Below are 25,289 nucleotides of genomic sequence, written 5' to 3'. Positions count from 1 at the left end.
GTTTAATGAGAAGCTAATTAATTTTTGTGCATTAAGCTTGTTTTTGTAATTTGCATTTTTTACCTTGGTTTTTTTTAAAAGCCTTAGAATTTCATTTACAGTTTTATTTCAAGCTTTTCAACCGACATCGACGACACTTGTCGAAATGCGTGTAATAGGGTTCATTCACACGAGTGCAACAGGAGACGAAATAAGCTGTCAGCAATTTTTCGCTGACGCACCATTGACGAGGAACGATTCTGCCTATCAAGTCCTGGGTTAGTCGTCGTCGGTATGATCTAGTGTGAGGATCGACAAGCTATAAAAAAAATTTCTTGCGAGAAAATATAATTTCAAGAAATAGTTTAAAAGAACTCGCGAAAGTAAGGCCCTGCGCACAATAGAGAAAATATTAAATATTAGGAATAAGAATTATTTTAAAATAATAAAATCGAAAAACTCTGATATACAAATTCAAGTATAAAAGGCTTATTAGCTTATTAGCTTATTAGCCCTTATTAGTCCTTTATATCCAAATTTATATTTTTATATTAGAGTCTTTTTGATTTTATTGTTTTAAAATAATTCTTATTCCTAATATTTAATATTTATTCCTAATATTTTCTCTATTGTGCGCAGGGTCTAAGTAATTGAAACATATTTATTTTTGCATCGTATATAATAGAGATTTAATGGAATTTAATTAATACCGAAAGAATACGTGATTAATCTGAATCTTAATTATTTTTTAACAATTAGTGCGTTTCGCGAATAAATCGAATGAAATGCTCGTCGATAAAGATCAACTCTCGCCTAAATATCAGATGGTTGATGTTCCAATCCGTTCACCATGTTGCACTGTGGTGATAGAGTCTAGAAACAAAGGTAAATTTTGTCACTCTACAAGTAATATCTGAAAAACACAGAAATCTAATTTATCTTTGCTGAAAATTTAAAGAATATGTAAGAATATCTAATATAAAAGAAAAATGAGATAGAAGTATATTATTACATTAAGCTTATATTACAAATTTCTTCTTCGATAATGATAATATTTTATACGATATATTATATCTCTACGATATTTCGAGATTAATATTGATTGTGATTTCAGGCGAAATACAAGACAGGCGTAAGATAAAGTCGAACGAACGCAGTACTTGTGGAAAGAAATGTATTGCTTTTACCGTAGCATTCTCTATCCTGCTAATTTTAATTTTGTTGAGGCTCGCATTTCTTTTTCTTGTAATAGTCGAGGATAATACAGGTTAGTAACTATCACATATGTGAGGAGAGCTGAATGTACATTTTATTCTCGCCGAGATCTCGCCGAGAAATCGATGTCTTCGCAAAAACGTCGATTTTCAGAAGACGTTATCTCTTTTGCTCATTTCGCATTTCAGTTCGCATTCAGCCGTCGCAATCACGTATAGAACGGGTCATCTGGCAGAGCTTTGACGAAGAATCGACGAAAAGAGTGATCTATGGAGACTCATCTTTCAGCGACCAGACAAAGCTCGCGAACGAGATAACGCGAGCTGCAGAACGCGACGCGTTTCCGACGATGAATGGCGGGAACATGCGTTTGAAACGAGAGATATCACGCGCGAGGAGGGACTGCGAGATGAGCGCGGAGCGTTGCGGGAAGCTGGTGCAAACGATGGAAAGCTATCTCGCGACTCTCAGGAATAACGCGCTGAGAGACGGAAATCCCGTGTCCGTACCAGACATTTTAAACTGTCTGCGGTGCAAGAATTTGCAATCGGTGAAAAAACTCGATGAGGATTCAACGCCGCGAACGCAAGATGAATATTTATCTCATGATTACGTCGAGCAAAATCGCTCGAGCGATTTCGACATCTCCGCCATCAAATTGCTGGAAGAGGCTAAACGGACGGAAATTAATCGGACGGAAGCAGCGAAAGGTCAAGTGATGGTGATGGATTCGCTTACAAACGACGTATCGCAGGATTCTATGACTCAATCGTTGAAGAACGATATATCGCAAACCACCGCTATATCAGCTGATCGTACAAATTATAACGACAGTCAACAGGTAGATAATCCAACTACAATCGATTCGCGTACGATGAGAATCGATGAAAACAGTTTTTCCGCTGTACCAAATATTGATCAACAAATTGACAGTAAAGGTATCACGAGTGAAATGGTAACGCTGCAGTTTAATACGACAGAATCGAGTAGCACGACGCAATATATTGTTACGAAAGACGACGCAATATCCAAAGGAGACATGGATCATTCAACCGAGGCGAATGCGCAGTATTCCATCAATCTCACAAAACAGATCGCGATTGCTGAAAACGTGACGAGTATGCTAGCAGGATACGACGTGACCGGAATTGACAATCGTGATGACAGCACAGCGCATCCTTCGGTGCAACCTTCATTGGAGGGACACCCGGAAAATCAATCGACTACAACGATACACGGTACGTTGCTGCAAAAGAGACAGTAAAATAAATAATAATTAAACGTCGAGATTGAAGCAAATGAACACCAAAGCTAATTATATTACTTTCGCCCTATCAATGCGCTTCTCTAATTGTAAGTAAACAATATTTTCTTCTTATTTTTCCAGCGATTTCTTTCGCGTTCCGTCACTCAAATCGAAATATTCTCTTTAAAGTCTCGTGAAAATATTTTATAATGCGAAAGCATGTAGTAAAATTTATTATGAATTGCGTAATATCGTGAAGTTTTGTGAACCGAATAAAGTCTCGGGAAATTCGTTTATATTGTAAGAAGTTTGACGTGACTTTAAATGAAAGCAGTTCGAAGTTTGTTTAACTTTTCTCACTCATATAGTATCAAAATAAAAATATGAATTTTCTCTAAACCGCTATAACTCTTTTTTATAATTTTTTTCAAAATGTAATGGCTACAATTTTTAAAGGATATACAACAGTTTCAGGATCGTCAGGAGATCCTAGTGTTCTCAGTAAGCTCACATCGGACGATTCTCAGGTGGAGAACAGCAGCGAACCTATTCAGGCAACTACGGAGAGCACGAAACCCTTCCAGCAATTGCAGATGTTACCCACGATGTTACATCCGGTCTGCATCTTTGATTATTCAATTAGCCAATCTCCAGAAACAGGGTTTCCCTTTAATTCGTCCGATCCTTCCGTTCCGCAAAATCGTGAGTTTCCGTTCCAAAAGTCGCCTTATCAAGGTTCCCCGTCGTCGAATTATATGCAATTACAGGCGAGTACGATGCAATTTATACCGGGTTTCGGATATGCCGGGAATCAGGCACAAACTCAATCGGCGGAACAAAATACCGGTCTTACGGGATTTGTCCCATCGAACGTATCGCCGATCACGCTCAATCAGCAACCGATGACAAGGAAGCCGTACTTTTGCGGCTACATGTCATTGCCGACTCTTCACTTTCCGTCGATTCCTGACACGTTGCAATCTGGTCGCTTCTCTGCTAACAAAATAAAGGATTCTCCGCCAGAGAGGATTTTTCCGAAGGCTGGATCTGCCGGATGGGATTATTCAAGTAAACGAAATGTCGCAGATTTTCCGTAAAAGTTATTTCAAAGTGTCTGACTTATAGCTTCTTTACTTAATTTTTTTTCTGATCGTTAACGACATTTGTTTTCTAAGAAAATTTTTAGTTTAAATTGAGTTGAAATTTTCAAAGAAAATAAAAGCAAATTAGAATATTACTTTTAACAATATGATTATTGTTTTCAGCGTACGAATGTCCCAGAAATTATTATCAATGCGATAATCTATTTTGCATTCCGGAGACGAATAGGTGCGATGGCCATGCTAATTGCTTTGATGTCAGCGATGAGACGAACTGCCTCTGCAAGGATCGAGTATTACGAAATCAAATTTGTGATGGTTATTTTGATTGTCCACACGGAGAAGACGAGCTCGGCTGTTTCGGTAAATTACGAATAATTCATTGAATCTTTTTTTGTGTCTCGAGAAAAAATTAACTTATATATGATCATATATAATTGGCCATATTAACCACGTATATATTAAATTAAATTTGACGTGATATGATCTAATATTATTAGATCTTAGATTAGATATTAACTGTAATCATATAATCATATAATATCAGTTATAAATAATATATGATTATATAAAATTACATATGTTATCAGATCTTTTCATATATTTACTATTTATATTATTTCACTATATAATATATTTATATCTGGTCACATTATATTTCTCGAGTATTTACATGATTTTCAAATAATTTATTTAAAATAATGATTTATCTAATTAAAACATTATATAACGTTACATAAACTTTAACAAGAGAAAATTAAAACAATATATACGATATAACAGAAACCTAAACGATCAACTGAGTTACACATTTCTTTTCTTATGGTTCTTTCATCAGAATTAAAATTAATTATTTATTATTTGATAAAAATAATATAATATTTAATAAGTTTATTATTAAAATAATAATAAGAAAATTATAAATGCAACATTCTTTTCTCAATATCACTGGATGTTCACCAGATGACGCTAAACACTAGCAACGTTTATATAAGCTACTTTACCCACGAAATTTTCCTCCATGCAGAAGCGTTTCTTACGAAACGCATGTTACTATAAATTTCGCTTTAGGCGATCTATAAATTTGCGGCAAAAATAAAAAAAATTTTATTTATAATTTTATATACGACAAAATCATAAGTATTGTATTTTTTCAAATGTTTTCTATATTACACAACTTATAAAATTATAAAGCAAAATTCTATTTTAAATTTTGTCGCAAAGATTACAGATTAAAGATTTTAAACTTTCTTAAAACATATTATTTCTTATACTAGAACAACACAAGCGCGCGCTACGCGCGCGCCATTCTTCGTTTTATGTTAAAAAAAATATTTTTTTAAAAATATAAAATTTGTTTAAACTCGATTAATATTTTTTCATAGAAATCAGCTGATTAAAGCGTTAATTTGCTAATTAAATTTTAAAATAATATGTTAAAAAATTAAAATAGTACTATGTTGTAAATAATAAGTTATAATATCTTATTCTCGATTAATATTTTTTGATAGAAATTAAAACATATTATTTAAAACTAATATTATTATTTTATTTTATTTTATTTTGAATAAACTGTCAAACTGCTAATCCTCGCGATGGCAGCCTCTCGATGCTACGAATATAACACACAACGCGAATCTTGACAGCCAATGAGCATCGCAGAAAAGCGACAACAATAAACTTTGATATATGCGAGTATCGATTTTACATATCTTTTTTAGAAAAGAAAAGGATTCAGCCTTTTTGTCGCGCAATTACTCTGCCATGAGCATAAATTAATAAATACAAGTCAAAAATAATAAAAAAATAACACGCACTTTATATATCATAATTTTATTATGCGCAAAGTAAGAATGTAGATAGATTAAGTAGTACGAGTCAACAATTTCTCACTACGGTTAGCCTTTTCGTCGCGCAATCACTTAATTAATAAAATAAAATCATTAATGCCAATCAAAAACAATAACAAATTATACGCACTTTATATATCGTAAATTTATTATGCGCAAAGTAAGAATTTAAATAGATTAAGTAGTACGAGTCAACAATTTTGCACTACGTTTAGCCTTTTCGTCGCGTAATCATTTAATCATTAACATAAAATCATAAATGCGAGTTAAAAACAATAGTAAATAACACGCACTTTATATATCATAATTTTATTATGCGCAAAGTAAGAATGTAGATAGATTAAGTAGTACGAGTCAACAATTTTGCACTACGTTTAGCCTTTTCGTCGCGTAATCATTTAATCATTAACATAAAATCATAAATGCGAGTTAAAAACAATAAAAAATTATACGCACTTTATATATCATAATTTTATTATGCGCAAAGTAAGAATGTAGATAGATTAAGTAGTACGAGTCAACAATTTCTCACTACGATTAGCCTTTTCGTCGCGCAATCACTTAATTAATAAAATAAAATCATTAATGCCAATCAAAAACAATAACAAATTATACGCACTTTATATATCGTAAATTTATTATGCGCAAAGTAAGAATTTAAATAGATTAAGTAGTACGAGTCAACAATTTTGCACTACGTTTAGCCTTTTCGTCGCGTAATCATTTAATCATTAACATAAAATCATAAATGCGAGTTAAAAACAATAGTAAATAACACGCACTTTATATATCATAATTTTATTATGCGCAAAGTAAGAATGTAGATAGATTAAGTAGTACGAGTCAACAATTTCTCACTACGATTAGCCTTTTCGTCGCGCAATCACTCAGCTATTAGTATAGCTTTGTTTAATTACAATAACAATTTATTATATCACTTAAACACATGATAATAAGTTTACTAATCAGATTAATAGATAAACTACGTATTATGGACAACATAAAGTCACGTTGTCGAGTCTGTTTATTATTTACGTTTCTAGTAAAATTCCTCGATGGCGAAAAATTACGCTGTAACAAATTTAAAATGGTTTATTGAGTTGTAATGTAATTTAAAACGACATTGTGTATACTAATTTGTTTCGGTGTCCTCTATATTACTATTTAAAAGAAACACGGTGATTCAATTAAAAAAAATCAAATAACCTTGCTTTTTTATCAAACAAAAAATGTTCGGTCAATTTTTATTATTGCAATTTGTTTAGAAATTGCTAAATTTCCGCTTATGACTTTTATTTGTCAAATTTTCCTAAGTGCCTTAAAAATCGTGATGACCGAGAACTATCCTGTATATTATATTAAAATCATTTAATTTTCAGATTGCCCGGCAGATTCTTTCAGTTGTAATTATAACACGAATGAGCCGCTGCGACATAATTGTGTGCCACTTTCGCAGCGTTGCGATGGTATTAAACAATGTTCCAACGGAAAGGACGAGTTAGACTGCACTATACTTTCGGAATCGTACATAAGTCCAAAAGATGTACGGACAAAATGTGTTCACATTTTAAAATCATTTAAATTATATAAAATTAATCTCTTTGGTTTATTATTACTTTTATTATTACTTATTAATTATATTATATGTTTTTCTTTAGATATCTACAGTTGGTTATACCCAAGGATATTTACATAAAAACATACAAGGACAATGGTATCCCGTTTGTTCGGTCACAGCTTCTTGGGCAGTTAATGCTTGCCTATCGGAAATGGATCAACCGCTAACGTACGTCATATATCAATTGTTATACAATGTCTGATACAGCATATGTAGTACATCAGGCATATTATATTTGAAATTAAGATGAAAAAATATGCTGACAATAATCTGATTTAAGTTTTTTAGTTGACAATTGACAAATTCTTATTATACTGATATATTTTTATAGAACGATGCCGGATATACAAATCGTACGTGTGCCTGAAAATACCTTCCAAGATCCTTACGTGAAAGAAATCAACGGACAGATAAAATTAACGTCGTGTTCGGGTGTAGCAATATACGTCAAGTGTCCACCGTTACCGTGCGGCATAAGAAATCATTACGATTCCTTCCGTGCTGCCGATATCATGAAGAACGATTATGTATCGAAGAAACAGGCGAAGGAACAACACGTCTCGCTTAAGCTCGATAAACTTTATCAGGAAACATTGGGATTATTGAACTCGAATCGTTCGGCGTTCGAGAAGAAAGAGCGAGATCAAAACGACACCCTCGTCGGAGCGCAATCGCGAGTAGTAGGCGGTCGAGCGAGTCAGCTCAGAGCTTGGCCCTTCCTGGTTGCCATTTATAAAAACGGTCGTTTCCACTGCGGCGGCGTTATTCTCAGCGAAATCTACGTACTCACCGCGAGTCATTGCATGGATGGGTAAGAAGTGTTTTTCAAGTGTTTCCAACTTGTAACTTTATAATAAATGAGCAGTGGAAGCGATGAGATTTTTTTCAAATATATATAAATAATATATAAATATTTTTTTAAATATATTTTCAATATTTCGATATTTCTTCATAAAAAAAATTTTAGATACGAGAAATACTACTACGAAGTACAAGCCGGCACGCTCAGGCGGTCTTCATTTTCACCAACGGCTCAGTCGAGGAAAGCAAAACTAGTGATTCTTCATCCTGACTATGAAAATAAAAATATGCAGAACGATCTATCGATTATTATGCTGGATAAACCCTTCCTTTTCAATCGATGGGTCCGCCAGGTTTGCTTACCGTCACTAAGCACCATGGGCCCTGAATGGAAAATGAGCCCATTACCACAATCTATGTGCATTGCTATTGGATGGGGAGCCTTAAGAGAAGATGGACCAAATTGTAAGTAAATTTTATTTATACTAGAACAACACGAGCGCACCTTACGCGATCCTTAATATTTTTTGACAGAGATCAGCTGATTAAAGCGTTAATTTGCTAATTAAACTTTAAAATAATATGTTTTAAAAATTAAAATAGTAATATGTTATCGTATTTTATCCTCGATTAACATTTTTTGACAGAAATCAGCTGATAACTCATCAACTTTAAAGTATTATTACATATTATTTAAAACATATTATTTTAGTTTTTACATGACATTATTATTTCAAAATTTAGTTAACAAATTAATGCTTTAATCAGTTGATTTTTGTTAACAAATATTAATAAGGTATTAACTTGATAATTAAAATGCCAAATACTAATATGATTAAAAAAATTAAAAAATAATATGTTGGAAATAATATGTTATAATACATATCGTGAGATGTGTCACGCGGATTATGATTAATCTGTCCTGCAATGATTTTCTATTGTATTATAAAAATTGAATGATTACGATTATTGGCTATCGATTGACGCAAATTATTTTATTCAGATAATAAAAACGCTACACCAATAAAAATCGCGAAATATCTTTGCTTGTTTAAACAATGTTATATTTCGAATATTTCCATGCTTGTTAGATTGTCAATTTGCTTGTAGAAACATTATATTTAAGGAATATCTGCGTTGAATCTGTCTCTCAATTTGTTTTAAAGCTGTTTTTTTAGTTTACTAAATAATAAAAGCGCGCGCCGGGCGCGCGCTATTCCTTTCTTTAAAAAAAGCATGTTGAGTCGATTCTCGAATATGTCGCAGTCCACTCGAATGTATCAAAGTCATCTCGAAAGTTTTGAAGTGTATTATTGCCTCTTTTCCGCAATGCTGATCCGCAAAGCCGCTGACCCCATACGGCGAACAATTATATTTCGTATTTTATACCAAACAGTTTGTAGGCTGGTATGCTGATGGTACCATCATTATGTGCAAACAATGTACTGTTAAAATATATAAGAGATTAATTTTTGGCGCGTTTTAAACTATTGAAAATTAAAATTTTTAAGCCGCGGATCCCATACGGCGCGGATTTATTTTACGTATAATAGATCAAAAAGTTTGTACGCTGTTATGCTGATGGTACCATCGTAATGTGCATATAATGTACTGTTGAAATATATACAAGATTAATTTTTGGCTCGTTTTAAAATATTGAAAATTAAAATGTTTAAACCGCGGACCCCATACGGCGCGGATTTATTTTACGTATAATAGATCAAAAAGTTTGTACGCTGGTATGCTAATAGTACCATCATAATGTGCATATAATGTACTGTTGAAATATATAAAAGATTAATTTTTGGCTCGATTTAAAATATTGAAAATTTTAATTTTTAAGCCGTTGACCCCATACTGCGCACAATTATATTACGTGTATTATACCAAAATGTTTGTAGGCTGGTATGCTGATGGTACCATCATAATGTGCATATAATGTACTGTTGAAATATATAGAAGATTAATTTTTGGCTCGTTTTAAAATATTGAAATTTAAAATGTTTAAACCGCGGACCCCATACGGCGCGGCTTTATTTTATGTATAATAGATCAAAAAGTTTGTACGCTGGTATGCTGATGGTACCATCATAATGTGCATATAATGTAGTGTTGAAATATATACAAGATTAATTTTTGGCTCGTTTTAAAATATTGAAAATTAAAATGTTTAAATCGCGGACCCCATACGGCGCGGATTTATTTTACGTATAATAGATCAAAAAGTTTGTACGCTGGTATGCTGATGGTACCATCGTAATGTGCATATAATGTACTGTTGAAATATATACAAGATTAATTTTTGGCTCGTTTTAAAATATTGAAAATTAAAATGTTTAAACCGCGGACCCCATACGGCGCGGATTTATTTTACGTTTAATAGATCAAAAAGTTTGTACGCTGGTATGCTAATAGTACCATCATAATGTGCATATAATGTAGTGTTAAAATATATGAATGATTAATTTTTGGCTCGTTTTAAAATATTGAAAATTTAAATTTTTAAGCCGTTGACCCCATACGGCGCACAATTATATTACGTGTATTATACCAAAAAGTTTGTAGGCTGGTATGCTGATGGTACCATTGTAATGTGCATATAATGTACTGTTGAAATATATAGAAGATTAATTTTTGGCTCGTTTTAAAATATTGAAAATTAAAATGTTTAAACCGCGGATCCCATACGGCGCGGATTTATTTTAAGTATAATAGATCAAAAAGTTTGTAGGCTGGTATGCTGATGGTACCATCATAATGTGCAGGCAATGTACTGTTGAAATATATAAAAGATTAATTTTTGGCTCTTTTTAAAATATTAAAAATCGATACTTTATAGCAGCAAACCCATTAAAACTCAGATTCATATTATGTGTATTAAATGAAAAAATTTGTAGGCTCGAATTTATTTGGTACAGAAATAATCTGCATATAATGTACTTTAAAAAAAACAATTAATTAATTCTTGGCTCTCTTCAATATATTAAATATCGATACTTTATTAACGCGATCCCTATATAACGAAGAATTAAACTATGTGTATTAAACGAAAAAATTTGTACGTTTGAATCTGTTTGGTATAAAATATTTATAAAACGTACTACTAAAAAGAATACGAATCAAAAACAATGAACAATTATATGCACTTTATATATCATAATTTTATTATGCGCAAAGTAAGAATATAGATAAAGTAGTACGCGTCAACAATTTCGCACTACGTTTAGCCTTTTCGTCGCGCAATTATTTAATCATTAACAAAAAATCATAAATGCGAGTTAAAAACAATAAAAAATAACACGCACTTTATATATCGTAATTTTATTATGCGCAAAGTAAGAATTTAGATAGATTAAGTAGTACGAGTCAACAATTTCTCACTACGTTTTGCTTTTTCGTCGCGCAATCACTCAGCTATTAATATAAAATACTTAATACGAATCAAAAACAATAAAAAATTATACGCACTTTATATATCATAATTTTATTATGCGCAAAGTAAGAATATAGATAGATTAAGTAGTACGAGTCAACAAATTGTTGACTCGTACTACTTAATCTATCTATATTCTTACTTTGCGCATAATAAAATTATGATATATAAAGTGCGTATAATTTTTTATTGTTTTTAACTCGCATTATTTATGATTTTATGTTAATGATTAAGTGATTGCGCGACGAAAAGGCTAACCGTAATGAGAAATTGTTGACTCGTACTACTTAATCTATCTACATTCTTACTTTATGCATAATAAAATTACGATATATAAAGTGCATGTTATTTTTTATTGTTTTTAACTCGCATTTATTATTTTATACTCATGGCAGAGTAATAATAAAGATTAAAGATTCAAAGATTCTATTTAATTTTATTTAATTTTATTTTAAACAACTGTCAAAACTGTTAATCTTCGCTATGACAGCCGCTCGATGGTATACGGTACGAACATAACGCACAATAGCATTCGAGACAGCCAATCAAAAATTATGAAAATTATGATTAAAAATAAAACTAGAATAATTTATGAATTTTTACAAAATGATACGCAAGTTCCGCATATATTTATTAACTCGATCAATATATTTCAATATATATCGTAACATCTCTCTTAAATATTTTGTAAAATTTAGTGACATTTAAAAATCTGGCTGTTTTTTATTTGAAAATAAAATTTTATTTTAGCGGATTATTTGCGAGAAGTGGAAGTACCGATTTTGCCAAAGTGCAATCATTTGTCCGATCAGAACGACGCTACGATCTGCGCAGGATATCCCGAAGGTGGCCAGGACACCTGTCAGGGCGACAGTGGCGGTCCTTTGATGTGCAGGTAAAAATGAAGGAGCGGTGCAATGAAAATCTCTTCTTTCACTATTGTTATAAAAATATTTCTCCCATAGAAATCGAAATTATGATTCACAATGGTATATTGCGGGCTTAGTCAGCCACGGTGATGGATGCGCACGTCCGAACGAGCCCGGTGTTTATATGAAAATAAGTTATTTCGTGGACTGGATTCAGCAGGTGTCTGATACGTTAAGTAAGTCTTCGAAAGTTTTTTATAAATAATTAAACGAAATATTCTCACACGATTTCGCAAGTTATTTGAAGAGATTAATCGTAGATTTTGTACGCCTAAAATATTGCGCTTTTTTTCTTACATATTTATTTTACAATATGTTGTTTTACAGGTAATCATACGGAGTCTTTTTATAATGAGAAAAGACCATTGTACAATTGTCCATCATTCAGCTGCGACGACGGAAAGTGTTTGCCGATGGAAGAACGTTGCAACGAAGTTATAGATTGCTTGAACGGAGAAGATGAGCTCCAATGTTATCCGTTTGAAGTATCGTCTCCCAATTTGAATATGAATAATGCAAAGTACAAACAATCGGATTCCGATAACAAAATTGGGAAATCGCAAGCAGATGAAACATCCGACGATAATATGAAAATACGTAAGTTACGCAAATTAATTTTTTAATGATTTTATTATAGATGATAAGCTTCTCATTTTTAATAAAATATAATATTAAGATATAATTGAAAGAATGATATACACACACACATATATATATTTTTTTAAATTCGTATTTATATTTATTTACATACATATATTTATATTTACTAATTTATTGTATATTTCGTAAATTTTTATCACAGAAATGAGCACAGAAGCAATTCCCATCGTTACTTCTCATCGTTTCTTCTACGAAACGCAGACGGATGTTGACGAAGAGTCTAATACTGCAAATATCTATGCAATTACGCCCGAAACAACAAGTGTTTTAACGTTTACCTGCAAAAGGCGAGTTGTGGGAAATATCCTAATATTTGTCGTGTTATATAATTATCAATAATATAAATTGAAGCCTTTTATGAGGAAATCAATGCTCGTCTCTCCTTTTAGATTGATTCAAACCATAACAATCGATAAGAAATGCGACGGACATGTGGATTGCGAGGACGCCACCGATGAAAAGGATTGCACGTGCCGAGATTACCTGTCGAATCTGCAACCAATGGCGATTTGCGACGGATATCTCGATTGCGACGACGAAACGGACGAGAAAGATTGCGGTACGCGATCAAACATGATCCTGTCACGGCTTTCTATTTGACGGAATAATTAATCTCGTTTCAGGTTTATGCGGAAACGACGAATTTTACTGTAGTAGAAGCGAAGGGTGCATCCCGATAACGAAGAAATGCGACGGCGAGTTTGATTGCCCTTTGAGTGAGGACGAACTCGATTGTCGTAAGTGAAATTTTAAATGATACGTATCTAAAAGCTAATTAAATTAAATCACATTGATCGCCGATTTTTTTTCAGTTGTATTGACTGACGGAGAATACATAAATGTACACATCGATGATCAGCCAGTTTTAAACAGGGAGGGTTTACTCAGTACATATTACAATGGAGAATGGCATGTGCAATGTCTTGAAGCAGAAATATTGGCTAATAATACCATAACGTCGATAATCGGACGGAACTTGTGCGAATATCTTGGATTCGCGTACGTTTCTCAGATTTGTAATAATTCTAATATAATTATTAATTTTTAATAATTCAAATAAATTAGCATTCTTCTTTTTACGCAATTTTCCAAATATTATATTATGACGATATTTTGTTCAAAATATGGAAAAATGAATTTAATTAATTAAAAAATAATTAAAATTGCAATTTCAAAAAAATTTCTGTTTCGCGTGCAGGAACCTGCAATCAATAGATAAAGTCGTCGCGAACAACACCTTGCTGAAGAAAAGATTCTGGCGAAGGTGGGATAACATTACAAGTTACGAACCTTCACCGGAGCACGTCGCGGCAAGCGAAGAAGACGAGGCCTGTACGGCGCTACGGATTCGCTGCAGACCGGTTTTGAGCAGCAGTGCCGAAACACATCTGATCGTCAATCCGAGAACCGGAAATCACTACCTGTGGCCGTGGCTGGCTGCTATCTTCGTCGACGGCCATTATCGTTGCTCGGCCTTACTCCTTGAATCAGACTGGCTTCTGTCCAGCTCGAGTTGCACGGAAGATATCAAGTAAACGAATTTTCTCTTTTCCAAGATTTTTCTTTATCTTAAAAAATATTTTTTCGATACGTCCATTAAATGGAGATTATGCTAAATTTAGTGTCTCGCGATTCTTTTCAATTAAAAAATTGGATTCCCCTTTGATGAATGAAAAGACGTAACGAAAAATAAATTACAGATTATCGGTGAATTATACGACGGCCCTGCTCGGACAAAGTCGCTCGTATCTCTACGTCGATGGACCTCATCAACAAATCTCGGTCGTTGACGAAATCAGGAACGTGAAAACATCGGAGGTCTCGTTGCTCCATTTGAAAACTGCAGTGAATCTCACACGTTATGTACAGCCACTATTTCTAGAAAAGAAGTGCGTACCTTAATCACACATACACATTTGTGTCTCTTAATATGATAAATATAATATTTACTTATACTTCGTCGAATTTTTACAGAATCTATCCGCCAGCGAAGGACGATTCTTGCGTTGCTATCGGTACAGACAAGGAACACGTGACAAGATCAATCTTTTTACGACCGGTCCTTGAAAATTGCGACAATTGTTACCGCTGCTTCATTGAAGCTTCAGGTTTCGAATGTCCAGTGAGTATATATATATAAAATTTATAATAATAAATTATAATTATTGTATCTACTATTACACATATTTATTAATTGTGTGTCTTATTTCTATTAATTTCCTAAAACATGTAGATTAAAATTAGATTTTAATTTCATCCTTTCTATATTTTTAGGACAATGAAACTTTGTCGGATTGGAGTGGAACAGTGTTCTGCCGCAGCGAGAAAGGATGGTATCCCGCGGCAGTATTTCACGAAGACAACTTTTGCAGTTTCCGAAACATGCGAAACTTGACGAGCATCGATTACATCCACGCTTTCCTCACGCATGCTTTGGGTAAATTATAGTGCAGCTATTTTAAGCAAAAATATATTTTTATATCAGCAATCTAATTATTTGATTAACATTTATTTGTTTCTGTATAATTTAATTTTTCCATCGTTGGGCTGCAGAGACGGAATCGGAACCAACACTTGAACCGACGTGCGACGGCGTTCGATGCAATATAGGACAATGCATCCCTTGGAATCAGGTATGTGACGATATAGCAGATTGTCGAGATAGAGCGGATGAAAAAGACGAAATGTGCATGCGCAAAGTGCAACAGAACAGCAGTAGTAAAGAGCCTAAAAGTAAGTTAATTTTATCAAATCAATTTATAACACAATATTGGATCAATTTAAAATCCAACATTGGTTGACTACTCGTTAGATTTAAATTAATCGGTTTTTTTTGCAAATTAATTTTCTCTTTTATGTAAATCCATGTTCTTTTAATCTTTTTTATTAATTTTTTTTAGAGTGCGCAAAGTCGGAGTTGCAGTGCAAGAGCGGCGAATGCATTTCGAAGAGTGCATTTTGTGACGCTAAAGTGGATTGCTTAGATGGAACGGACGAACCCATAAAGTGCACTTGCGCGGATTATTTAAGCTTAACAATACCGGAACGACTGTGCGATGGTGTGCGACATTGTCTCGATAAAACCGACGAGTCGCCGGAAATGTGTCGATGCACACAAACCAGCTTCAAGTGCAACGCGTAAGACATTTAAATCATCTTGATATTATCCATAAAATATCATTTAAAGTTTTGAAACTTTAAGAAATATCGTAGAATAAATGATGAATAGAGAAATTATTATAATTAATAATATATATGTTATAAAAATTATAAATACTTTATATATACACAGAGAAAGCAACAATGTTACTTGCATCGCGCAAGATTTTGTGTGCGATGGTGAGGAAGATTGCCCAAATGGCGAAGACGAAAAGGAATGCATAAAGATCGAAGAATCGACAGATAACAGGTCAGATGCAAAATCTATAATTTTATAAACTCGTAATATGAAATAAAAATACATAAAAATTGCATAATAATGATTTTTTGTAAAAAAAACTTTTTTTTCAAACGATATATATTTGCAAATGATAAATTTTATAGACCTGGCACAGGAGAAGTGAAACAACGATCCTATGGTGTATGGCATTCTCAATGTTTTTCGTTACCAGTAACATCGCAGAAAGAAGCAAAGATCATATGTCAAAAATTCGGCTACGCAGACGGAAGAATCGATTCTGAAAATCAAACTTTGAGCGAGCTTGCTATTCCGTCTCGTGATGATTTCTACATGATACGATTAAATCCGAACACGTGGATAACAATGCGCGACGATAAACCGCTTATAACTTTAATCCGACCGGAGGAATCCTGCTACCGTCTCTTCGTTACTTGTAACTGATGAAAGGCAAAAAAAAGTAAGGTAATCTCATCAAAATATTTTCATCTCTTCATCCTGTTTATAGCATGATGACTTAAGGGGTATATAGAGAGTAATTTTTTCATCTTAAAAATTAATGTAAGAAACATGAAACATAATTCAATTTCATACATCGTTAATTTATTTAGTTGTAATGGGATCACAAATAAAGTAAAGAAGTCAGTGTTAGAAATAACTTTTTAATTAAATAAATAAATTTATTATGTTTATGTTTTTATGTTTATCTAACATTAATCTATGTGATATTTTCCATAAATTTAACTATCTTAATAATTATATCTACCAATATGATAAAAAAAATCATAATCGCTGTATGTTTTCTATTTCTCTAAAATAGGGAATAATAGTCTTAAAATACACACATAGATATACAAATTATGTCTTTATTAATAAATAAGAAATGTTGTATATAAAAATATGAAATGTACACATCTTTTCGATTTTTTATTTCATAAAACACTCAGATATTTGTATCGTGAAACTACTATTCTCGAACGGATGTGATCGAAATTTCTAATACCGAGATACGAGCGCGTATACGTGCGTCACGTGGAAAGATAATGTGAATTATACTTCGGGAATGTGAATGGGCATCGTCTTTCGTCGTTTCGTAGCATTCGAAGGAAGCTTGCCAGGAGAAGCCGGGGGACGCAGTCGTTTGCCTTCAACAGCGACCCCATTCGCTACACACATTCCATCTGCTTCTTCCTCGTCCCCCTTTCGAAGATTCCACCGTTCGTCAATCTTTTAGCAATTTTGTATGCCTGCTTCGTGCGATGATGCCCATTTCAAGTGAATTAAAACTTAATTAACAACGTCATTCATTTAATTCTTTCCTAAATGATGCTAATTTATAATAAATAATTTATGTATAATTAAATTTTATTACGCATACAAGATATATATATACATATATGAGAGAGTACAATATAATTGATCTAAGTATATAAATAATATACAAAATATAGTATACAAAATAAGATTTAAAATTTAAAGAATAGAGAGGGAAAAAAATTCAATGCGCTCCTTGCGTATTTTTTGTTTCTTATATTTCCATATATAGCATAAGTAGTATCTCTTCTCGATTGCAGTATTTTACCTTAAAAGCCACCGCCCGGTCGCGAGTTACATCGCTCGGCATCGGTGAATTCCCTGACAACAACCACGCGGAAACTCCTTTCCAGGTTCTTTCGAGCGAAAACGAGGGAGGTATGAGAGGATCTTTTATCTCCTAGCGTCCATCCACCGCAGCCGGCATTGCATTAATCTGCACATTTTTTCTCTTTCGCACACACGCTTTTTATAATACATTATCGCGATCGCTTCCTGTTCCATAAATACGTAAATTGTTATTTTATGTTCTACGGAGATTACACAGAATTAAACAACATAGTTTCGATATCATCGAAATTACGTGCGTGACAGATGATTCGATCGTACCGATATGTCTATTTATTGTGTGTACTTTCGATACACTTTCCACGGACTTTCTGATATCTGCATTCACGCTCTAATTAATTTCTTTGACGAAAATCAATTGATAAATAGATATATTTTTCAGAAAATATTACACGTATTTAGATTGAGAGAATATTAGTTTAATTATAAAAGAAGCATACATGAAAAATATATATTTTACACATGAAATATAATTATATATCTTTCTACAGATAATATGTAGTCTATGTACTCGTATCATTAAATATATATAGATTAAAAGAATACAAATTTAATTCTAAAGAATAAAAATAAATATATATTGTGTATAATGTTATATTTATATTTTCAGATAATATATCTCTGAAGATTAAATTGCCATCGGATTTCAGAGAATATTGTACAGAAATTAAGTTTTCGTTGCAACCGACAAGTAAACTGAGTTTCTAGCGCATTCGTGAGCATCGCTTAACGTGGTTAAATACCTTTAAGTCATTCACATCGCTTATTAAGTCACGCAACCAAGCACGCCAGGCACGTACATTTACACGCCGGATGCTGTGCCTTATCGATTGCTCCATAACCGGGAGCTCGGAATGTCGATGACCATAAATGTGTGTGTAATCGTCGATCACGACAAATTTGCTTGGCCATTACATAATGTAAGCGCGTGGGAAGACGAAAAGACAAGAATAGAGATTCTTCTTTATTATTATTTAATCATTGTACCTTCCTTAAACTGGACAAGACCTTAAACAGGACTCTTACGTTTTTAACAGGGAGATTGTTCTCAGATTTTGCTCATGACCTTTCTTTACCTAATGCGATCTCTTTCCGTGACTCTTGTTCCTCCTGAATATTAATTATTTCTTCTGTTCTTCTAATAACTACAGGCATGGCTGACAATGAGCGACCACAGTTTTTTTCTCGGCGATCCGTGCAACACACATTGATTATGTAATCAACACGGGGCACACTACGTATAATTTCATTCCGAGGAGTACCGTTGATCCTGTTGGTTCGCCGCCTAAGGTTTTTTTTTTATTTCCTCGCGCTGTGTGTGTGCGTTTGCATATTTATATAAAGCGCGAATGTATGTACGAGCGCTGTAATGTAATGTAAAAGGTGAGGCCGGATTCAAGTTAGATTGCGGCCAAATTTTTTATGACGAATTTTCCACACATGGATGCCTTTTGCGAAGTATTGCTTAAGGAATTTAGGAAAAAAGGAAATATAAAGAAAAAAAAGTTTCAATCACATTATACAGAATGTCCAATAAATTGTAATTAGCGAGATGGTCGTATCGCGATTCACTAGACATTTTGTGTAATTTTTTATCTTAGATATATATATATATATATATATATATGTTTACATGGAAGCTCGCGTGTAAGAGAAATTAAAAGTCAACACCGGTAATTATGGCAATTTACTAATAATTTTACAATAATTATTATTATATCTATAAAATTATCAATGCATTTATTCTGCAACGAGGGCTTGTAAGGTACCGCGATGCGAATAAGGTTGAGAATACCTGAACTAATGATCGTTTCGGTGCGAATTACTCTGCCGCGACGGTCTGGCCTGGACTTAATGCAGGTAGAACAAGGGATAAGGGAGGCGAGAAGAGGCAGTAGAGAAAGGATCGAAGCGAGACGCATGAACGTATAGAGAAATCTCTCTCCTTGTGCAAAGGCGAGAGAGACGGACAGAGAAAGCGGACGACGTTGAGGAATGTGTGTAAAGTCCTCATTATGGATTACCCACATTACGTCGCTTGTCGCGGCTCGCCCGTATATTCTTGATGAGTCCGCTTTATCTCGCTTGCATTCTGTACTATTGTGTCCATATCGCGCCAGGATATGAATCATCTCGGGATCAAGGAAGTTCTCTCATATCACAGCTGCGATCCTCGAGAAATTCATAAACGGCGATAGAGTCGCACGTGTGTGACGTAAGAAGAGTATCTGACGCATAATTACTCATTGTTGCTTAAAATATCATTTTCTATGTTGATTCATCGCAAAGGCATGTATGACAGAACTTGGGCTAAAAATAAATTACATTTACATAATAACTGCGCGTATTAAGTAATTATGTCAGAGATAAAAGATGATCGAATGATTTATTCGAATTATTTTTTTTCTCGCCATTCATTTCCATGATTGAAATTGCAACTCTCGAGGCAAAAGAAAATATTTTAATGCGTTATAACACCGTAACTTCCTTCAGAAGGAATCGATAAAGTGACTGTGTTAAGGATGAGATAGGAAAGTGGCAGTCAGCTGTACAAATCTCATCACTGCATTAGCGATCTTGCAATTGTTAGTGTCAACAATGGTTAATGAAATGTTAGAGATTCGTTTTGATAAGATAATTCGTACTTCATTTAAATAACAAATGACTCTTCTGCCTTTGTAAGATTTGTGTGATCCAATTATCCGATTATAACAAAACCAAGTATTAGCAATTAATATATACCTATATATATGATAAATATTAAATAAGAAATAATCCTCATAGATTTAATTATGCGATTAAAAAATTTCCTTTGTGACTATATAAGCCGAACGAATGGATGATTCGAGATTCTCGTCCTACATATGCTTCAAGTAGTTTAACTTGGAACCTTTGAAACTAGTTAAAACGCGGCGCGAATTTCGACAGGTGAGTTAATATTGACCTCGTAGAATCTCGGCGATAATTAGCCGAGCGTACAGAAACCCAAATGCGGGTTTAATGAAGTCGTCCTAATTTCGTGACACCGCTTTATACTCAATACATGAACAAAAAAAAAATAAATATGAAAAAAAATTGTTTTAATATTAATTTATATTTTAGAAAGATTCTCAAGCTTCCGGGGAATATTTTTGTTTCCGGCTCGGTTCTCCATCCGTGGAGAAGAGACGCGACTTGTCCCACCTGGTCTCTTCAGATCACGGCCGCGACGGATAACACTTAGCTACAAGCGTTACAAACAAAGAACCAGGGATTCGTCGTCTATATTTATCGGCGACGACGACGAGGATGACGACGACGACGACGTCGTCGGCGACGCGAAACGTCCGCATGCGGTGTAACCGCGCTTCTGGTACCGTTATACCCTCGGCGATTTCCTGCCGGTCGCGGACTACGGTCTTCATCGGCCCTGCTTCGTCGTCGTCCGTATACTTATAGCGTACCTTTTCGTCATTGTCACCTACTCCTCCCGGGGTGGACGTGCCAGCGCGCTACTGTACCGTAAACTTCTCCACATCGATCGAAAATTCAGGATGCATCCGCCACGAGCGACAGGCAGGAATTCGTGACGCGCCTCTTCGGATTACGTGGTTATAATAAACATCAAGTCGAGTGAAACATTTATTAAAAAAACAATTAATTTAATAAAATTATTGAATGTGAAAATTTGTATTAAAGTTTAATAAGAATAATATAGGGATTTAAAATAATATCTCAAATTTTTGTAAAAAATAAAATATGAAGGGAAATAAATAACATAAGATAGAGAAGGAATTTGTCTAATAAATATAAATGGGAGTTCACAATTTGATGGCTCCCATATTAATAAAATAAATGTTTATAAAAATTCAAAATATAAGTTGATTTAGAGGATAGAATAATAATGAATTGAAATTGACATTAATTAAGGGTAATATATAGAATAATAATAAAAGAGCGATTAAAGAGATCACCTCCTCTAATTTATTAGGGATTAAACAAAGGATTGCATAAAAAATGAAAAGTATTAATCAGGTTAAATATGGATAGGTGTAATTATAAAATTTGCAGACAAAAAATTATCAATTCTAAAAATACAGGGGGCTTCAAGATTGTTACGAAAAATATAACAATAAATAACATACATCCTAAAATATCTTTAGAAGTGCAGTAAATAAGAAAGGAAATTTTATTTAAATTTCTGTGTTTGTATCTAATGCAGTTTCCCATATTCATCAATCGTACTACTGGAATTTTTCGATCTAATTTACTTTATTGGAAACATCGAATTCCGAAAATTTCTTCGCGGAACCGACGCTGCTTATATTACATTTTACGACGATACATGCAAAGCGTTGAATTTAAACAGAGCGGACTCTGTTGTGTTTCATGTATTCTTCATGTGAAAAGACTTCTTAGACTAACCGCCGACTATAGTTCCATATAATTATGCGAGCAACATTCTACTCGGTTTTTTTTACAGTAGACGTACTCGATAATTAATGTCACATTTAATTTTGTGGAACAGTGGGTAACAATTAATGTCGCATTTAATTTTATGGAATAGTCAGTTTGGAGAAAAACACCGCTCCAAGTGTATTTCGCGAATATCGTCGAATATTTATTCATTAGATATGCAATAATGCGTAATTAATGTGTCAATTAGCGCGGGTGCAAACGTTCGTTCGACAGCTGCGAAAAACCGTTCGTCGCGATAAAAATAACCGTTCAGCGATAAAATGGCAATTATCGACTCTGTTTTAACTGTGCACTCTCCGAGTGCTCAATGCAATACGATGTCGTTAAATAAAATGTTAGAGAACATTTCCGAGGGACGTAAAACGCAGTTTCGTAAGAACGATCGAACGAGAAAACTATACGATTATTTATTATGCGGCGATCGCTCGTGTATTGTTCAAGTTCAAGGCGGGGAAAATGCACATAATTCATGTATTACCAAGCACACCCGATTATTGTAAGCAAAGGTTTAGCGCATATTTTCATTTTTCCTGCGCTTCGCTGAATTTTTCACTGAACTTCCTCCGGTACTAAATTATATGAGCAATTTTACATATTCAGTTGAAACTTGAGAAAATTTCTGAAATTTCTTCTCTCTCTCTCTTTCTTTTCCTTTTGTAATAAATATTTTTTTCTCTATAAAAAGAATTTCAATCAATTCTTTTACATAAAAAAATAAGCTGAATTTACCAGAGAAAATCTCGAAACGTCTCTCTTTCTAAACGAAACCGCGAATCGCAATTTTGAGAAGAGATCGCTTTTAGATTTCCCTCTGTACAGCTGGAAACTCGAAGGAAAGAGAGTGATACACTTCTTAATGTCTGATCGCTTCGACCAGCCGCGGATCGGCCGCAACCGCGCGTGGAATGCAGCTATGCATCTCATTCCGGCCTTTCGTCGTCCCTCGGTGAAACCGGCGTGCCGGCTCGTATACACGCGAGAGACACGCGTGTGTACTAGCGGATAAAGAGGTCGTCGTAAATGCTCCGACGTTAATTCGCCGTGAGTTTTGTAGGACACGGGCGAGGCGAGCCTCGAGAGGAAGGGGCCCTCTCGCCCATACCGAAGCGAGTTTGCGCGATTACACACCTGTGCGTCGACAGACTTTCGGACACACGTCGAACGGTTTCTCGTTTTCAGGGTCGACGCCCTGCCGAACTTCCTCCTAATCTCGTCCTGGCGTATCTCCTCGTGCTGTATATAAAAATTATGCGAAATTATTATGCATAATTAAATCGACAAGCGCGAACAAACTCGTTTGAAGTACAAACTCCAATTATATGAGATGTAATTATATTTATCTAGGGAATATGAACTAACTCCCGGTTTGATTCGACTTCGTTAAAGGCTGTTAGTATAACAAGCCGGACTTCGTATTGATATTAACTTCTAATTACTAACTAGGAGTTTAAGCTGTGAGTTGCAAAGTTTGACCGGACTGGTGGACTGTTTATTTTATATTGAAACGGAATATTATTAATTTTTAGTATTTTACTTAAAAAATTTCATTTTCTTATTCCTCTAAAAAGAGTCGCATTCCTTCAGGAAAACTCTGACTGCAATGAATAAGATACGAGATAAGATTAATATATTTTTATTTATGCAGACGCGATAGGGTAATCGAACGGTTCTTTACCCGGGTCAACGTCTTTTGTCACGAGTGCTTCACAGTATTTCTCTCTCTCTGTATAGCGATACGGCCAAATGCCTCATACTTAAATAATATACATCGCGATTTAAATGCACGTCATGTTGTAAGCTTCCGGGATAACGTTACGAAATGTATGGTCGGAATTATTACGCTATCGACATTGAACTGACACTGAACTTTGACGAATCGAATCACCGATGAAGCTCGTATTTTCGTTTTCTCACGCGAGCAAGTCCGCACCTTCTATCCGATCAGGCACATATATGCGCTCGTGAAAGAAAGTCGGGAAAGTGCATAATTGACGGTAGTTCATATCGAAAGTCACGCATTGATAACCGAACGAAAGCTGCGATGGAAATTCTATTACAAGTTGCCAAAGAGTAACTTTATTTCACCGAACAAATCGCATTAATTTCAACTTCGTTTGCGAGTTGCATTCGCATCCATATATAATTCTGTTCGTGATATTTCTGCTGAAAGTGAAATGATGCGCGATAACTATTTCCTCGAATGCAATGGTCCATCGTGTCTGCATTATGACACATTAAAATCTCGAATAAAATGATTAAATGTCATATTAACCCTTCTGTCAATGCATAATTTTTCATCAATGTATGGGTACTACATGACATATTGCACTGTAACATTTTTTTATAGCAGCTGCTCGAACATTCTTTCATTATATTTTAGGAAATTTTCGAATACAAAAGCCCTTTATATATTTTTCAAAGTTTTAATATATTTTTAACGATGATGAAAAATTATGCACTGACAGAAGGGTTAATTAATTTTCCATATCCTAGTGTCAAAACTCATAGCATCTTTTTAATATCTATATGTCAATTTATCTCGACTTATCGCAATTTATATTACAGATGTTCTGTGCAAATAAAATGCGTAAAAAAAAAAGAAAAAACGAAAACACGAAGCGAACAATGACGGAGCATTGCTTGAAAGCAAGGCAGTAGCCTCTGCAAATCGACGGCTCCTTCGGATTGCGTTTTCTGGCTTGGTAAGCAAGTTAAGGATGATGGTTCCGTTTTATTTATAAACAGCCGCGAGAATAAGATTCGCTCGCGTGCGCCCAGCGAGTTGCCGGGTTGAACGCCTTGAAGTGCAGCAGACCCGATAAAACGCTAACGGAGTGCGCTTATCACGATGCGCTTACTTTGTCGCAAGATTGTCCCCCGTCCGACCGTCCGACTTTTCGTCCGATCGTTTTTAATGCGGCTTTAGGCTGGATGTTAATTA

The 25,289-nt window shown here is 34.2% G+C and overlaps 1 protein-coding gene across 3 annotated transcripts; it reads left to right on the top strand.

The window, feature by feature from the left end:
* Window positions 1–271: 271 nt before the first annotated feature.
* Window positions 272–16,999, top strand: Ndl (serine protease nudel). Of its 3 annotated transcripts, none has more exons than XM_083044003.1 (25): window positions 272–362; window positions 739–864; window positions 1,094–1,246; window positions 1,383–2,432; window positions 2,915–3,508; window positions 3,706–3,903; window positions 6,770–6,933; window positions 7,049–7,176; window positions 7,340–7,819; window positions 7,976–8,274; window positions 11,993–12,137; window positions 12,208–12,347; window positions 12,499–12,768; window positions 12,974–13,118; window positions 13,221–13,390; window positions 13,455–13,568; window positions 13,644–13,830; window positions 14,030–14,362; window positions 14,532–14,720; window positions 14,806–14,953; window positions 15,106–15,268; window positions 15,385–15,564; window positions 15,732–15,969; window positions 16,124–16,240; window positions 16,375–16,999. In XM_083044003.1, coding segments are annotated over exons 1-25 (6,030 nt in total). In that variant the 5' UTR covers window positions 272–361; the 3' UTR covers window positions 16,673–16,999. The 3 variants fall into 3 exon arrangements, with proteins under 3 accessions (XP_082900129.1, XP_082900128.1, XP_082900130.1); XM_083044002.1 differs by having other exon boundaries at window positions 2,909–3,508; XM_083044004.1 differs by lacking the exon at window positions 272–362 and having other exon boundaries at window positions 729–864; window positions 2,909–3,508.
* The last annotated feature ends 8,290 nt before the right edge of the window (window positions 17,000–25,289 follow it).

This window comes from Prenolepis imparis, unplaced genomic scaffold (genome assembly GCF_030444845.1).
Source record: "Prenolepis imparis isolate NDT839.2.m4 unplaced genomic scaffold, iyPreImpa1.0 SCAF_8, whole genome shotgun sequence".
NCBI classification, from domain to species: domain Eukaryota; kingdom Metazoa; phylum Arthropoda; class Insecta; order Hymenoptera; family Formicidae; genus Prenolepis; species Prenolepis imparis.
Note: the sequence above shows the minus strand (reverse complement) of the source record. Positions and strands in the feature narration are given on the sequence as shown.